Consider the following 18,537-nt stretch of genomic DNA (forward strand, 5'->3'; position numbering starts at 1 on the left):
AAATCTTGGTATCAAAAATGCGAACATTTCCTCTTTCCCCCGTAGAAAACGATGTTTACAAATAAAACTAACACAGCTGAAGTGCACGGCTTTTAGCTTGAACTCCAGAAGGAAACTTGGCCTGGCAGGAGAGACAGCACGGGAAAGGAAAGGTGCAAAATACCAGAGGATGAAGAAGAGAGAGCCCATTTTCCATACGAGTGCTGGTAAAGCACTGTAATACAGCACTTTGACGGCATGATGGCACCAGGGCAGGGCCGCCGCTAACCAACACTATCGGGGCCCTCAGCGCCAACCAACGTCCTCAGTTACCTCAGCAGTCCCGCGCTTGCCCCGTGAGCACGAGAACGGGGCGGAGCGGAGCGGGGCAGCCCCGCCTCCGGCTAGTGGGAGGAGGAGACCCCGCTGCGGAGGGCGGTGCCAGGCCGGGCCGCCCCGCCGCCGCTCCTGCCAACGGCCACAGCCAGGCTCCCGCCCCGCCCCGCCCCGCCTTGCCCGGCCCGGCCCTGCCCTGCCCTGCCCTGCGGATGTGGAGCCGGCAGCCGGCGGTGAGTGGGGTAGCGGGTGGCTTTCGCCCAGCGGGAAGGGGCTTTCGCTGCTTGCGCCGCCGCTGTGTTGAGGGGAGGAGTCTCCCACCTTCCCGCCCACCTTGGCCTTCCCCGCCTTGGCGCGGAGCCGGCGTCGAGCCGCCCCTCACTGCCCCGGCCCGTCCGCTCGCTCGGTGGCGTTCGTGGCGGAGCGTGCTGCCGGGCCTGGAACCGCTCCGAGCGCCGGCGGCGGAAAGAGTGTGGGGGGGACGGGGACAGGGACAGGGCGGTGTCCGCCGGCGGAGCGCGGCCTGGCGGGAGGGAGGGGCCGTGCTGGCGGCGGCGGGGCGGCCGGGCGTCACCTCCCTGCTCGTGCGGGGGGCTCCCTCTGTCCTGAGGGGGCCTGGAGCCCGCCCTGGGCTGCGTGGCTGGGAAAGGGGACTGTGAGGTTAGAAGTGTGTTTGTTTGTGTTCCCCACCGTCCTGGGTCTGTCACAAGTTATGCTGAGCATAGGAATGAAAGAAGAGGCCAAGTTATATCCGGTGGGGTCAGTGGCAGGCATTGAACATGGCTATAGGAAATCACAAACGCATGTTGGAAGGATGCTTCAGCCCTGCTGTAGGGTTCAGTTGTAATAAACCTAAAGTTAACAAATCTTACTTAGTCACCACTCCAGGCACAATGATTCTGAAGAAATTACAGAATCACAGACTGGTTTGGGTTGCAAGGGACCTTAAAGCTCATCCAGTTCCAATGCCCTGCCATGAGCAGAGATACGTTCCACTAGGCCAGGTTGCTCAAAGCCCCATCCAACTTCGCTTCTGATAGCATGAAAATTTAATGAGTAGCATGCTGTTTATACAAAGGCTCTTTGCAGAAGGTAACTGTTCTGGGAAGCTATATTAACTAGAAATTAATAATTATCTAGTATATTTCATTTTTTAAATAATCTAGAAATTGCACTATGCACAATGTGGCAGGCATTATCCTAAAAAAAATTAAAACTAATTATGGAAAGTGAATCAATGGAGTGACTCATCAAGACAGTGTAGTCAGTTATTGGCAATCACAGTGCCTTATCCCTGATGATGTTTTCCTTTGATTCATCCTCCTTGTGCAGATTTGCATCTAAAATGTTTTTAAATACTTTATTAATATAGTGTATTTCTTTTAAAGACACCATACTTGGGTTCAGAGCTGTAAATCTGCATGCTGCAGAATTGCGTTCATGGGAACTGGCAAGTGAAACTAACTGAGAACCCTATTGAAATCTGTCTTGAAAGATTTTTTTGCCAGTCAAAAGCAAGTAGATCCTGTTTATTATGATATGCATATGTTTGCAGTATTGCTGTATTTTGTAGGAGAATTTACATTGAATACTGAAGATTGTGATTTCTCTGTGAGTCACACAAATATAACTGTCATAAAAGCCGAACTGCATCCTTGGAGCAACTTAGAAATTAAGTAATTTCAGTCTTTGAACAGGAGGGGGAAAGCTGCATAAAGACAGTGGATAAAATCCTTTCTTCAGTGAAGTTAATAGCAAAAAACCCCCTAAACCCACCAAACCTTCCCCTCAGCTTTAAATTCAGTTTGTGGTAGGCTTTTTTGGTTGTGTGTTTTTCTGATTTTGGGGTTGGTTGTTTTGGGGTTTTTTTAATTATTTTTAACTGAGGAGGTTAGTTACCAATTTTTTCTTATAATTAACACTTCTGAGATGCTACATGAAGCACCTTAGAGGTATTGATAATGATATAGTGACCAATTATTTTTTTAACACTGGCATTTTTGTTTTGTTTTTGTACTTAGCAAGCTCTCAAAAGATGGCGCAAAGCTGGTCTTTCCTGGATATTTATGAGTCTGACTTCAGGCCTCTGGTAGTAATTGAGCTTGCCAAAAGCGCCAAAGTGGAAACCATAGAATGGTTCACTAAAAGAATTGCGGACAAAAAAGCAAAGGGAGGTGAGTACAGTATGACCTTCTGTAACACTTTGAAATCAAATTGGCTGTTGTCGTAGTATGAAGACATACAGAAAACCAGTTTTCAGGTAGTTTGTGATAATTATTCTTTAGCTAATCCCACTCCATTTTGCATTTTGAAGTCGTTTAATTGTATATAAGAGTAGAGCTTCATGCTGGTGGGATGAAAATGTAATAACTGAACCCAGTTATAAATGAAAATATCAGTTTAAGGTCACATGCCTGTTGAACTGTAGAATCCTTCCTTTTTTTTTTTTTTTTGTGGTGAAACGCTGATAACCTGTCTTTCAACACAGTTTTGATATCAGTTTTTATAGTAGTTGTCTAGAGCATCTTTCTCTTGTTGCTTATGAGAACATTGTAAGCCTTGCCAAAATGAAGGCACATCTCATCTACTATCCTGTCCATAAGATCTGGTACTGTACTGTACAATGAAGTTAAGATAGCAGTAAGCAATTTAATCTTGATAAATTCGTGTTAGATTTTAATTTTCTTTTTGCTAGCTTGTAGGCTCTTACAAAGACAATACTTCATTACTCAGTTTAGTGTATTATTCGATTCCAGGAATTGAAATTAGGCTAATTAATTTGTAATTCCATAGAATTTTTTTAGAATGTTTTTTTAGATTTTTTAGAAAGACATTATTTGTGGCTGTTGTAACTTATACCTTACAGTCAGTAATATTTCTGTGGCTATTGGATTTGTGGCTACAAACTTGCTTTCTGGTCTCTGTTAGATAAGTCAGGGATGTTTCTATTTCAATAGTCTAGTCTCCTTAAAAAGAGTGGGGCCATTTGCAGAAGCATTAGTTTTTTACATGATGTGAGCGTTAGGGGAGTAGATCCAAGCTAAATGAGGGGGTGACCCTGCAAGATTCTGAACACCACACTTCAGGTGCTATTGAAGCCTTAATTCGTTGTACACTTATGCAGCTTCAGCACTCCTGATAACTAGGTCCAGTATGATGGATGCTAAAAGATGAGGGGTTCGAGAGTTAATGTATTTTCTTACTTATTTTGCCTTTCTTTACTTTAAAGGTGCACAACTGCTGGTTAAACCGTTGCTCAGCGAAAAAGGAGGTGAAAATATTTATCTAGTTGGAGCTTCCCACTTAAGGCTGTTGCTGGGAGCTGAAACTGTGGGTTTGGTGAAGGAATGTAATGATAACTCAATGAGAACTTTTACATATAGCAGCAGAAAAACTTTCAAAGACTTTGAAGGTAAGGAATTTTAGGGGTCTTTGGCATTGCAAAGCTGTGGCCAAAGATAATAAGCAAATACACTGCTAAATCTTTCATGGTCTTTTTATTCCTTGGAATGGTAACAGTGAACAAAAAACGGGAAGAACAAGCCATGAAAAAAATACTCATTTTTACCTATGGGAATTCAGATCGTATAATGAAATTAAAATTGTTTTTCCTTTCACATGGCTTTCACATTTTGCTTGAGTTTTACTTTATGCCTTTGTATGCTCCAAATATTCTTATTTGTATGAAAGATTTTTGTTGAAATTAAGACAAGAAAAAATAGTTGAGAAATGTGAGTGCAGGATTAAGAATCAACATTGTGAATTAAAGTAGCAGTTTAATTTCTGTGAGCCAGTTTTGAGGCTTATTTTAGAATTAGCTGGAGAAACCAAGTATTTTCAAATATATTTGAATATTATTTTTCTATTATATTTACACATCAAACAGAATTAAATAAATAACACTACAGAGCCATGCAGTGGAATTTGGGCATGATTAGTGAAATCATTCCTTTCCCTTTTTTATTTTGAGGGGGTGCCAACACGGTTACATTCTCTTTTAAATGTGCTACCTGTAAGGTATTTAAACCCCCTACAGTGGCAAAACTTATTTTCCTCTCCAGGTAAATATTTGAATTCCACCTTAATCTTGTTAATACTTTTCCTGTGCCTGTTTGGGTGACACCTTTCACACATTTTCAATAAAAGGCTGCTTGGGTCTGTCTGAAACAGTAATAAAGTTGAGTTTTGTTGTTTGTTTGGTGGCAGTTTATTTTACACTGCTGCTGTGTGCAATAACTGTTGCAATTTCTCTTCTCTTCCAACCATACTTCCCTGAAATTGGAAAGCCTGGAGAAGAATTGTCAGTTGCAAAGGTGTCATTTCTATTTCTTTCATGTGTTTACATCCTTAATACTAATCTGACTGCCATTGCTAACAGATTCTGTAGTAGCAGCAGGAACTCCAACTACTGTAAATCTGAAAGATAATTTTTGGTCTTTTTTTAAACATTAGTATAGTTTTAGTTTTGTCCAGATCTGATCAGAGGATAAAATAATTGACCATGCTTACATGATGTGAAAAATGTCATCTACAAAAGAAACCCTGCAGCCTATGTTTCTTACTAGGATTTCTAGTTCCCCAATTTACCTGATACTTTATTTTTTGTATTAGAGATTTGTTGCTGGTTTAGCTTCTTACTTAGTGTTTTCAGGGCCATCCCTATAGTTTCCTATTCCTGAGGGGGAAAAAATAATCAATCGGTCATTATCTCAAGGAAATCAGATTGTTTCCTTGATGATAAATTGATGGGGTTGACAATAGTTTTGTTACTGTAGCTCTTCAAAATTCAGAATTTTTGGAGATGTTTCTTATTGTTTTACCTTATTTATCTATTTTTATAAGAACTCATTGTCTCAAATAGCGTATAATTGTGTTGTATGGGCAATAAAGAGCAAGATACTGTGATATTTTGTGAAATGGTTACTGAAAAGGAGATTTGTCCTGACATCTTACTGTGTTTTGTTATGAAAATACTACAGTAACTGTATGGCAGAAAGGGCTATGAAGATTCTGGGATTGGCAAATAGTGGATGCCTAAGTAATAGCCTTTCAGCAGAGCAAGAGTATGCAGTACTTGCTGGTATACTATCCCAACCTCCAGCAATTAGCACTTCAGGGGTGTTTTTGTCTCTTGAGCGATCTGTTGTCTTAGTTCACCTGGGCAGTCAAAACTGTAGTGGCCAACACGTGCCGGTTAGAGAAAACATCTTCCCAAGGTCTGTATTTTAAACAGTGGAGTTTTTGCTAATGGATGTTGGTTGGCAGTAATTGTCATTTTGTTGTTGGGGGTTTTTTTTCCTGATCCTGGTTGGTTTTAATAGTTATTTGCTGCCAGGATTGTCTTCCTGTGCTGTACAGTTTCATACTACCTTCTTTTTGATTTAGATGACAATCACAATTTCCTTACAATGGCGGAATGTCAGTATATCATCAAACATGAACTTGAAAATTTGAGAGCTAAAGATGAAAAAATGATCCCTGGATATCCTCAGGCAAAGCTGTATCCAGGAAAATCAATTGGTAAGCCAAGTATTTTGTCCCCTGTAATTCACTGTGTTGATGTAGGATAGTGTTCATGGTGGGAAAAAAGTAAATGTCCTGCAGTGAAGAGAAATCCTTCAGACATTGAAGTCCCGCTATTTTTAATAAACTTTGTTTTCTCATTGCTACGCAGCAATAGGGCAAGAGGCAATGGATGCACAGTGAAACCAGAGAAATTCTGAATAGATATTGAGAACATGTTTTTCACAATGAGGGTAATCAAACATTGAAACAGGGGTTTAGAGAGATTGTGCTAACTGGCCTGGGAGACTTTCAGATCTTCTCTAGACAAGGCCCTGAGCAGCCTGATATAAGCTGGAGCTACTTTGAGCAGCAAGTTGGACCAGATGAGTCCCAGAGGGCTTTCCATCCTCAGTCTTTCTGTGAGGATGAGACTTTGGCCTTATCTTCTTTTCAGTTGGATAATTTTCACGTCATCCATTATTTTTATAATTAGTACCCAAAATATTTGGTTTTAAAAAATTATATAATGATATACTTGGATTGGTTTTGTATAAAATTACTGGGATGAATAACAGTGTTCCAGAGCTATAAATTTCACAATATGAAGGAAGGTTTTTTTCAATCATTAGAGTTCATTTATCCTCCCCTTTGCGTCAAGAGCTTCCTTTTCATGGGAGAAAGAAGCAATGAGAGCTAGTGCTATATTTATGGTAGCTGGAACTAATTCATTGGCAGAGATACTGCAGTTTCTTAGGGGAATTGCTCTTTATATTTTTATGTCCTTTTAATAATAGCATCTTTATTCGTTACTACTGGTAATGAAAGAAAGAGATCTGTGCATATCAGCAGCTCAAGAAATGTGAATGAATGTAAATGTCAGATGAGTTTACATGGGTAATTTTTTGTATAGCTAAGGTGTTTTTCTGGTTACATCAAGTAGATGCTGAGTGGAAATCGTAAATAACTATCACACAACTTCCAGTGCCTACCCTCTCCTTGTTTTGCGTTTATTTTCTTTTTAATATTTCTATGGTTGTAACTTCCAAAGCAGTTAGTTAATTGTTTATCTGTACAGGTAGTATTGCTTTCCATAACAAAGTTAAATACAAATTGTAGAATATTTGATTTGTTTGCAAGGAAGATGTGTTGTAATTTACGAATTAGTGTAAACTGATACTTCATATTGATAATTCAAAAATGTTTTTTGTATCTTTTCCATAATTAATACGAAAATGATTCTTCAATTTAGTGTTTGGGTTTGCTATGTCAGTTTGATTTGTTATGTCTTTCTTTGCTCACATGCAAGAGCCAGACCTTTCCTCGCAAAGCTACACATGGCATTTCAGTTCTGACCTGTAGCACTTTTTGCTTTTGAAGCTGCAACTGATTATATTACAAACCTATGGAATTGTTAATTGATGCAAAAAGATTACTCTTTCTCTTCCAGTGGACAGTACAGTCCTTGTAGGAAGAGGTCGAACTGCTGTCTATAATGAATAATTTCTAACTAACATGCAGACAATTTATTTGTTTTTAGGATTTAAGTGCTAGATTTATTTCAAAGGAGCTGTAGGCTTGCTAAGTACATCATGTAACCTGTTTGCTTGTCTCAACTTCACTGTCTTTGAAGGAGTACTAGGTACCTTTTTTTTTCCTTTTTCCTTCTAGTGAGAAGATTATTGACCAGTGGTATTCTAGTTCAGATTTTCCCACTGCATGATAGAGAAGAGTTGAAAAAGCTCTGTCACAGCTGGTATGGGCGAGTGAAAGTTGGCTATCAACCTTTAGGTATGTGAACACTTACTCCACTACAAATAAAGTGCAGGGTTTCTTCTGGAGAAGTTTTCTCTTCAGTTTGTGTGAGAAGACCAAGGGTCCTTCCTAACTTCTGTGCCAACACTTAGCCTCTATAAAAGTTAAACTCCTGTGTGGAAGGTAAGTATTGTACCAAGAAGTCTGTTGTTTCACTAACTGTTCACCTTTTCACATCCCCAGTTACCCACTGCAGTTCACCTCTTCTAACATTACCTTTCTGCCCAAGTTGCTTTGTTGTGAACCGAAGTCCTTGTTTTACTCATCCTTGCTTTTACTGGTCTTGGAATCAACAGGGTGGCTTAGGCTCTGATTAAGGATCCACGTTTCCAGATTTGTTGACATGATTTGATGCAGAGACAGTTGAGGTCTCCGCATCAAATTCCACTTGATTCTAAGATGGTCATAGGATAATCTTTTGCTGTAACGACTTGTAGCACAACCTTTCTGGAGTGAAGTGCTGGATGTACAGTCTGCTGTCTCTTTATTTTCTTTCTCATGGCTGTAGGAGTTCTCTACATAGGCTTTTGGTCACAGTTTCCAAGTTGGAGCTGGGGCGCAGTTCAAGGGCTCAGCTTTTGCACTGTGATCATCTAGCATAGAGTCTCGAAGTTGGACTGTTGTTCTTTTACCAGATGGGCAAGTTTTTTCTTCTTCTAACATTTCCTGTGTAACCTCCTGAAATGGTTCAAGACTTGTGAAATTGGTAGCTCAGAGTCTACAGATTCACTGTCTGCAAGCTTCCATGTAACAAGTCTGCACATCACAAGTGCTTCTGATCAGTAAAGCAGTAATGGATCAAGTCAAGACTGTTTTCTCTTGACAGGAAAGCTCCTCAGTGTCTGGAATTCCCAAAACTATTTTGAGTTGTAGGCATATCAAAAGTGTGTTTACAACTGTTTGTTTTAAATTCATTGTCTGTATGAAGACTGTATGTTGTTGCAAGCCAGCATCACATGAGCATATTTTCCACATTGAATAAGCTTAAAATGAAAATATTTTTTAGCCTGGTAATGTGGAAAGTTAAGTTCTAGATTCTAAGCCTGTAAAACTTCCTTAAAAATAAGAAAATAAAGATTTGGGAGTTTGCCTGATTATTAATCTCTGCACCTTGCAGTTGCTTGAGATTTTTTTTTGAGCTACAGGAAGTAGCTTGATCTGGCTTGATAATGCCTGCCTGCAGAGTATTGTGTTAGGGGTCTTATTGTGTGCTTGTCTTTTGTTCATGTAAGTGAGATTATTTTTTTTTTTTGACTGACAACTGAATACACACAAAATTTCAAAGTAAATCCCAGGAACCCTGTTATGTGTGTACTAATTTAGGGCTGTCTTTCGTTCTGTGTTTAGAGTGTGAAATGATGCTAATGACCTACACTTGAACTTCTTTGTCAGTAAATTTTGTATTAAGAAGGATGTTGGAGTGCTGGTTCTGTTCGCCTTTCCTTCTTGCTTTCAGTGACTTACCTGATTGGCAGTTGTGAACTTCTGCTCTAGTGTTTTGTAAACCATAAGCTGTAAGGATATTCTGGAATTGCACTTGAGGTTTTGATGTGCTAGTCTGTTATGGAGAGTACATGTCTGTATGGAGAGTGTCAATTCAGAGGTCATGATGTCGTGGTGGTTTTGTTAAGCTGTTGAATACACAGCAGTGGCATATAAGCAATCTGATCTTCCAAGCAGGCAAAGATAAAGCAAATTTCAGGATTCTAAACTTAGTTTGCTAGGAATTTCTAGATCTTATTGTGTGATGCCATGTCTAGATTGTGTTGGATAATACTCCTGCATTTTTTTGTTAGTAGTAAGGTAAGTGACATCTTGGCCTCCTCGGAGGTAAGACATCTGTCATGAAATATATCCATTAGCAGTGCACTTTTCAAGTCTTTATAACATCTAGGCAGACAACCTTGGTGAGTACAACCAGTGTGTATTTCATGTATCAGTTGTCTGCTGAAGGGAATGTCTCAGCCTCGCTGTACTATCTGACATGTTTAAGATTTCAATATACCTGTCAGCTATTCCTTTAGTTCCTTGAGGGCTGGCAAAGAACGACTAGTCCTTTTTGGCCCTGAATGGGCTGGAACAAATCTGTTTCCAAAGTGTACATACGCCAGTGAAAAGCTTCAGAAGTTAGATGTCACTTGCTGCTATAGTTTGGTTTTTATGATACCAAATTTCTTCTGTGCCATCCTAACCATTCACTGATAGGTTCTGTTTGCAAGAATGCTAGCGCTTTTGATTTCTTCCCCTCCTCCCCATATATTTGAGATGGTAAGTATTGAGATATTTGAATTCCCTACAATCTGAATATATGTACATATGTTTCTGTGTGTGTGTATATGTAACATAAAAATAATTCAGATAACTTTCTGAGGTTTTGGAACATGGGAGAAGGAGGAATAAAAAACCCCAGTAATATACATTGTGTTATTTAGAAAAAAAATGGGCCAAGGGATTCATGTAAAGTCAAGTTTGATATCATACTGACATCTGTGTAAAGTGTAGTCTTGATTCATTTTTCTCTGCAGATGAGATACGCTGCTACTTCGGTGAAACCATTGCGCTCTACTTTGGCTTCTTAGAATATTTCACGTTTGCTTTGATTCCAATGGCTGTCATTGGGATTCCTTATTACGTGTTTGCATGGGAAGACTATGACAAATACGTGATGTTTGCCACATTCAATCTGCTCTGGTCCACTGTGATACTGGAAGTTTGGAAGCGGATTTGTGCCACCATGACATACCGTTGGGGAACACTGCTGATGAAACGACAGTTTGAAGAACCAAGACCAGGCTTCCATGGCATCCTGGGTGTCAATCCCATCACTGGGAGGGAAGAACCAGTGTACTCAAGTATTAAGAGACAGCTGCGGATTTATCTGGTGTCATTACCATTTGTGTGCCTTTGCCTCTACTTCTCACTGTATGTCATGATGATTTACTTTGACTTGGAAGAGTGGGCTCTGGATTATCATGAGGAGAATGACTCTAACTTCAGCAGCTTGATGCTGTTTGTGCCCAGTATCATATATGCTGTTGTGATTGAAATTATGAACCGTATCTATCGGTATGCTGCTGAATTCTTAACATCATGGGGTAAGAAAGTTGTTTACTCTTCTTCCTTAAAGTTGAAATCACAGATGTTTAGAATTTGTTTCTTTGTAGAATACGTTACTTTGAGTTCTTGTTCAGTGGAATGCTAACGAAATTTCCTGAAGTAGATTTTTACTGTGGGATAGAAGAGATGGCCATTTTAACTTCTTACATTTGAGTGTTCTGAGACTGCAGTTTCACTTTTGGTTTAATTTGGTTTGAATCTAGCATGCCATCAAAAGAGGTAATCCTGCCTTCCTCCTCAGCTTCTCTCTGCCTTTGGTGCAGAAATCCCCCTTCCATTTGGCTCTTTCTTTGGCTATATCAATCATAGCGCTGGCAGAAACTGAGATCATGAGGATGGGAGCTCAGAGGTGCATGACCGGAGGGACTGCCCTGGCAGTTGCACCTGTAACCTAGGATTGCCGAGTACATCTTAGTCTACTGATTTATCTGTGCAGAGGACAGAGGCACTGAGATAGTGGAACAAAGTCTAAAAACACCAACTAAATGTCGTATGAGAGTGTTCATGTACCCTATATATGTAGCAAAGACTGAGATTTCACATCCCTATCAAAGTGTTTTCCTCTGGGCACTCTCGGAAGAGATGGGGCATTAGAATAGATTGCCTTTTTCTCCCTTCTGCATGTGACTTACTTCTTAGCAGATTGGGCCTTATGTTTTGTAACCTAACATAAGGATAGTGAAATGTTAGTCTTTATTTTGAATTTTAGCACTTCTGTAGACATGTGCAGTCACTTTCAGACAAAGGTAGTAGGTGAAGCTCATGGGGAGTTAACTGGTTTGTGTAGCTCAATATGGCATTCATTTACAGGACAGAATTCAGGTTACTAAAGCTGGACATCCAAAAAATTAACCTAAGAAAGATTAAGCAAAAGGGAGACTCATGCAGAAGTTGGAATAAAAAGGGGTGTTAAAGTGGAAGTTGGTTTTGCATACAGAAATTATTTGCTCAGCAAATTCTACTTGACAGCAGCAATAGTAAAAGCAAGCAATTTCTTGATTTGTTTATGGCTGTTTAAGCTTTATATTTAAATAATGACTTTTAAATTCATATCTGGGTTTCAACTGATGTTCCTTTTTTTTTTTTTTTCCACTATACTGCAAGTAAAAGCCTTTATGCAAAATGCCCAGTTGTGTTGACCAGGTAAACTAAAATGTTTTTAAGAGGTAACCCAAGGATTTTTTTTAACCTAGATTTTTTTGGGTTTAAGCTGATGTTTCGTATTCAGCAGCAAAAGTATTTATGTAACTCACTACACTCACAACTTGTGCTATCCAGCGTGTTCATGCTGCTATGCTGTGAATAGGATGAAGAGCTCATCTGGCTGTCCTACCTCTCCTCCTACCTGGCAGCTACTCTCTGACTTAAACAGCTAGACTGATGAAGCATGGGAAACGATGTGGGGTAATTTTAAGCATACCCGTTGTACCCATTTATCATGAGACCTGATCATTTAGTGAAAGCTAAAAGTAAAAAATGCATTCAGTCACTTGAGTGCATCTTCCATGTGTCGGGTTGAACTTCACACCCCTGTCAGAGTAGAACTCTGCTGTTGTGTCCTGAGCAAGGTCTGGAGGTGAAGGTATCTCCTTTTAGCCTTGTTGATACAGCTCATGCTTGTGTGCTGCCTTCTCAGTTACTGCTCAGCCTGGGCTTTAAAGGTACAGTCTGACAAAATAGCAAAGAGAAATGGGAAATCTCCCATTCCCTTCCCTTTCCTCCCCTCTAGTAACCAGCCTTCCTCAAACATCAGCTGCCGACAGTTTATCTGAAACGAACTGAAAAATCGTATCTTTAGAATGAGTAATGCATCTGTTGAACTTCATGTACTCTAGTCTTGCTTTAGAGCTTAGGGTCTGATCTAAATTCTTTGGAGATGGATGGGAATATTTCTGTAAGCATTTAGTGGTTTTGAATCAAATCTGGTATTATTTTTCATAATGTATTCCAGTTAGTTTTGCATTTGTTTTCAGCCAAAGAACAATCAATAACTAGGCACATTTTATTGAGTATTGAGAATGGTGATGGTTTTTCTGTTACAAACAGCTCTTCTGAGAAAGAAAGATGTAAAAGGAAAAACCTTTGCAGTAGAAAAAGGACTGGAGTTGTAGCCAAAAAAATGTATGTTAATATTCTGCATCAGATTAGCTTCACAGGTCAAGTGAGGTACTGGTACAGTATAAATTCTTTTCGCCATAAAGTGCTTGAGGAACTATTCCCCATAAACTCTTAGTTAAGTAATTTCTCAGTAAAGTGTCTGTTTACTCTTTGTATAACTGTATAATGTCTGGTACATAGTAAGTGCTTCTGCTGTTTACTAATCAATAATCTTGTTGGTATTTTAGAAAATCACAGGCTGGAATCTTCATATCAAAATCATTTAATTCTGAAGGTTTTAGTGGTAAGTATGTAGTATAAGTATATATAAACTTCAGAGCTTGATTATGATTTTTCAGATGTACAATACTGTGATTATGTCTCATTTTAGAAGTAGGGAATATTTCTCTTGGTCATAAAACCTCTTGAAGTGGTTAAACATAAAGCTCAACTAATATATTGAGGAACAGTTGTACATGTTGAGAGATCTGTCATCCAATATTTATTTTAATAAAATATTTCTCTAAAAAAAAAAATATCATTATCCTAAATTAAGATCAATACATCCTTTTTATTGCATTACCTATGGGGAAACTGCCAAAAGATGAAAGTTAAGTAGAAGGTGTCATGTTTTGTTAATGTCCACATTTCCTAACTGAATTTTAGTTCTCTTTGTTCACCATGCTTTAGAAAAGCATTAAGCTTGTCAAATGAAAATCTGAATAAGACCATCATTGAAAGTTTTAATGAACAGTTTACATCTGCATGGAAGCTTTTAGTCAGGTTAAGTTAAATGATATTCTGCATTTGAACTTTTGCTTAAGTACTAATAACAAATTTTTGTTTGCAGTTCAACTTCTTAAATTGCTTTGCATCTCTCTTCTACATTGCCTTTGTGCTGTTTGATATGCACCTTTTGAGGCAGGTGAGTTTCAAGAACATCTTCAGAATGTCAACAAATTTAGGAAAATAAAGGATTGACTGAAACAGGACTTCAGTTTTTAATTGCTTTTCTAAAATATTAACTTGACAATGATTATATTTCATATGTATTTTCTTAGAAATCCAACTTCCATATTACAGTTTCTCTGGCACAGTTTCAGAATCATAATTGGAATGGAGCAATTTTTCCCTCTGTATAAATGTTTTCTAATCAATTCATTATTCCCTCACACAGATGAGGCTGGAAAATTTTCATTTCCTTCTTATTTCCCTTTATGTTAGAAAATGGTTTTCTCTGTAGTGCTCTTAATGAGATACTCTTGAGGATCAAGTTTATGACTACTATGAGGAGCTGAGAATAAATAAAAGCAAAAATAATTTGTAGTTGGTATTTTACATCAGCTTTCTGTTGCTAACATCTTTCGCACTCAAATGCATGAAAATCAGGTGTTAGAAAAATACTTTTTTCTCTAAATGTAATGAACAAAGCAACAGAACTTCAACTCAAGATCTCTCATCTCTAAAGAGAGCTTTAGCAAAAGAATTGACATACCATAGCAAAATAATTGTCATACAGGCATGACATTTGTGACCTTTAATATACTTTAAGGTATACTGTACTGTCTCCAAGACATGTCCAGATCCACAAAATACTTAGACATCTGACTCTAGTTTGTCCTTTTCTGCACAGAACAATGAATGGAAGAAGTTCTTTACTGTGAGGGTGGTGAGGCACTGGAACAGGTTGCCCAAAGAAGTGGTAAATGCTCCATCCCTGGCAGTGTTCAAGGCCAGGTTGGACAGAGCCTTGGGCAACATGGTCTAGCGGAAGGCGTCCCTGCCCATGGCAGGGAGTTGGAACTAGATGATCTTGAGGTCCTTTCCAACCCTAACTATTCTGTGATTCTCATGGGAACTAGAACACCTATACTTTTCATATGCTGTTGCTAGTTCTGTTAGGCTGGCCCTCTTTTGTCATAGTATAACAACTTACGGTGTTACTAGAATGCAAAGAATTGGAAACGATCATAGGTTTATCACAGTTCTATTAATTTTAATTCTTTTTTTTTTTTTTTTTTTTTTTTAAGAGCTTGGCCACTTTGCTGATAACTTCGCAGATCCTCAATCAGTTGGCAGAATCCTTGCTTCCTTACTGGCTCCAAAAGAGGTATAACAAGAGGATGAAGAAACGTCTGTGTTCTCCAGAAACGGATAAAGACCTGTCATTAGCTGAACAAGTCAACTTGGAGAAAGAAATGGGCACCTATTGTGTATGTTTTACTACTGTAAAAGAGTTCAGACTTTTCGGGGTTGTAGTTGGCAAAGATATGAGCCAGTGCAACCTGAAATATTTCTGGCTGTCTGGCCTGGCAGGTTATTTCCAGCTTCATTGTTTTTGCTGGTGGTGGTGTGGTGCACTGGATCAAGAAACCGAAACAGTGCAGGATCCCAGTTACACTAGAATGAAGGGTAGGAATGAACAGCTGAATCTGGAGCTACCTAACCCTGTATCTCTGGAAGAAGTACTTGTGTAATATGCCCTTAAGCTCCAAGGATAGCTTGAAGGCTACCAGGATGAGTAACCTGGCATAGGGAAGGGGGAGACTGTGTCTGGTTTAGTTTGGTTTTGCAGTGATACTAGTTTAAACTGTCAATTAAACTTTAGCCTGAGAGAGTGCACTCATGTCTGGGTGGTGCCAGAAATGGAGGGGGCAGAAGAGACTAATTCTTCAAACTAATACTACTGCTGGAAGCTCTTGCTTCTTGAAACTACAGCTTTGGCATTTGCTGTCTTCCTAGTTCCATTCCTGACCACCTCTTATCCAGTACAGCTTTTAATTGTATTTAACAGATTCTTGCACTGTTTTACTCACAGTTCTAAAGGAATTGACAAAGTAGACATCAGTGTGTATGCTAAGGCTTTGCAGACTGGCTGACAACTTGCTTGATCAGGTGCTGCAAGCATAGTCACAAGAGTCTTAATACTTTCACAGAGTAAGAATTATATGTAGACAGTGAACCTTTTATGTAAGGCAGTTTGGAATGTGTTCCTAATACTGTATCACGTTCCTGTCTTCCTGCGTAAAGTGCCATGAAGTGGGAAGAGCAAAAAGACATACTACCTTTGCAATTGAAAAACTGTACAAATGTTAACACTTGCCTTCCTCTGGGAAGGTTGGTATTTCCAACATTTTATATGGAGGGAGACAGGTTTAGAGACCATGTCTGTCTAGCAAGGGAGAAATCCCTGTGTTGGTGTCTGAACTGGTAAATCAGCACAATCCAGCACTGTGCCTGCAAACAGGCCAGCACAGCTCCAAAAGCTGTGTGTTGGCATGAGGCATGGATATACCTGACAAAGTAAGTTCTACATCTTAGACCTGAGCTGACTTCTCATTCTCAGCTGGCACATAAAAAGCCAGTGCAGTGTCTCTGAGTCACATTGTGCAGTGCTTCTTGTGCAGGGCTGAGTCAAATGTATCTGCACCTGTTGAACTGTTCTGCGCTGAATAGTTTTCCCCTGGGACCTGACATGTCAGTTGTAGAGTTATGGCTTTGCCTTGAAGGTATTCACTGCTAGCCCCAGTTTCAGTTCAAGATACTGTGTACTCAAGGCCCTAATTTTATTTTCAATCTAAAGATTTTAATTGTTCTGTGCTTGTGAGTATACGATATTAGACCACTGATTTGTCTCCAAGCTGTGAGCTGTCAGCAGGCAAGAGTATTTCTAAAATTAAATCTGTCACAAGGGGGAAGCATTTGACTATATTTAGTAACTGAGGAGTTTAACAGGAGTCTTGACAGAATTCTGTTTCAGGCTCTTCTCTTTTGTTTTCCTTCCTTCACTTACTCTAATGTTTAATTCTCTCGTTTGTCCTCTTTCACTTTTCAAATCTCCAGCCTTTAACTGAGTTTAAGCTGTAAAACCATCTTGCAATATGTATTTTTTAAAAATTTCTGCTTCTCTTTTCTAGTTCATTTTCTCCCTGAATTTCTTTGTTGATTCTGTTCCCTTGATGCCATAGTTCATGTGCTGCTCCTGTGGCTGACAATGGCACATTTGGAAATTGCTTTAACATCGTATCAGACTCCTTTTTGTGCACAAAGTGTGATAAATTGAGTAGTTGAAAAAGAAATACTCCTTTTCTTTTCATACTCTAAAAGTCAATAGGTACTGGGCAAAGAAATAAGAAAGGTGTGAGGAAGCAGTGGGAATATTGTGCAGTTACCAGCAGGAGGAACAGAGGGAAAGAGCTCCCTGCTTGCAACAGTTGTCTGAGACAGTGATAGCAGGGACAGATGTGTGACTGCTACTGCAGTGAGTGATCCTGGACAAACGTCCCTAAGGATCTTACTGAAATTCAGAGTTTGTACAAAATGTTTCCATGGAAAAAATCTTAATGGTTTTAAAAGTTAGGTAGCTCCTCATGGCCTGGCCTGCAGATTGGTTTGTCAGACCCAGCTATAGAGTGTGCAGCTTGAAAATGACTTGAAAATGGTTCTTCACTTTCACAAATAATTGCTGCAATCATAGAGAACTATTAATACTAAAAAACTGATATGCAAATATATATAATGATCTACATGTGAATACTTAATCAGCATTTATGTACTCACATTCTTGGTTTAAAGACCAGGTGATAGATGTGTTGTGGGTTTGCTAAAATAGGGCTTTTTGTTTGCACTAGCTGTTCTTTTCAGATGTCAGTGCCGCATTCTGTCATTTCAGCCTTCAAGTGGGCCACTGAGTCTGACTTACACCATTCGAAATAAACAAGTAGAAATACCAGAAAAGAGTTGCCTATCTACCAACCTACCTTTCTGGTTAGGGCTTTCATAGACAGTCTGAAATACTAGGACTTTTCTTGTCACAGTGCTCTTGGGAGAATGTTCTGCCAGTTTGAATGCATGGTGCTATTTTCCAATCCCACACAGTTCCTTCCTTTCACTGAACTAGTCAGGAACTTGAATGGGATTAATGTGTTATACAATTACTTCATGTAATAAGGATAAGAAGTATGACTTGCAGAAAATGCATTAGGCAAAAAGAAAAACTTCGGCCTTCTCTTATTAAGAAGTTTTAAGTAATCGAGGAATTCCAAATTAACTAGATGGTGGGGTTTTTTTTTTGGTGTTGTTTTTATCACCAGTCATTCCCAAGCAACTGATTTGGGATGAGGAAGCACGTTTACAACTATATTGATAATGCTGTGTTTCTTCATATAGTTTTTTGTAGATTAAAGTTGTTCTTATTTTTTCTCTGTTTTTCAGGGTACTTTTGATGACTACCTGGAGTTGTTCTTACAGTTTGGCTATGTGAGTCTTTTTTCATGTGTTTATCCACTGGCAGCTGTCTTTGCAGTGTTAAACAACATCACAGAGATATATTCTGATGCCTTAAAGATGTGTAATGTTTACAAGCGTCCATTTGCAGAACCCACAGCAAATATTGGTGTTTGGCAGGTAATTTTTGTGTCTTTCTATTCACATATTTTGAAAGAGGTTTCAGCAAACATGTTTAAGCTGTTCAACCTATCAGCTACTTTAAAGTTTAGTAGGTACTTTGTTCTGTTCAATGCCTTAGGATAATATCTATCCAAGTGTATGTCCAAGTGATTTTTTTGTAGGATTTTTGACCAAATGTCTCCCAATTGCCTTTGAAAAGAAAACAAATCCTTTAGTGCTTGTATATATATGTATTGTACTCCTGTTGCAACTGCAACAAAGCATAGCAGCCAGATACTGCCT

General features: G+C 39.1%; 1 protein-coding gene across 2 annotated transcripts in view; it reads left to right on the plus strand.

The window, feature by feature from the left end:
• The first annotated feature begins 394 nt into the window (after nt 1-394).
• The window catches only part of ANO10 (anoctamin 10), a 128,061-nt gene continuing 109,918 nt past the window's right edge, over nt 395-18,537 (plus strand). Inside the window, exons 1-10 of one of the 2 annotated variants that reach the window (XM_030489085.1) lie at nt 395-548; nt 2,337-2,489; nt 3,545-3,727; nt 5,701-5,835; nt 7,489-7,608; nt 10,158-10,727; nt 13,095-13,150; nt 13,697-13,771; nt 14,877-15,059; nt 18,061-18,252. In XM_030489085.1, coding sequence (XP_030344945.1) covers nt 2,351-2,489; nt 3,545-3,727; nt 5,701-5,835; nt 7,489-7,608; nt 10,158-10,727; nt 13,095-13,150; nt 13,697-13,771; nt 14,877-15,059; nt 18,061-18,252 — 1,653 coding nt within the window. In that variant the 5' untranslated portion in view covers nt 395-548; nt 2,337-2,350. The remainder of the gene's footprint in view (nt 549-2,336; nt 2,490-3,544; nt 3,728-5,700; nt 5,836-7,488; nt 7,609-10,157; nt 10,728-13,094; nt 13,151-13,696; nt 13,772-14,876; nt 15,060-18,060; nt 18,253-18,537) is intronic. The other variant, XR_003991784.1, reaches the window with a different exon arrangement.

This window comes from Strigops habroptila, chromosome 1 (assembly GCF_004027225.2).
Source record: "Strigops habroptila isolate Jane chromosome 1, bStrHab1.2.pri, whole genome shotgun sequence".
NCBI lineage: Eukaryota > Metazoa > Chordata > Aves > Psittaciformes > Psittacidae > Strigops > Strigops habroptila.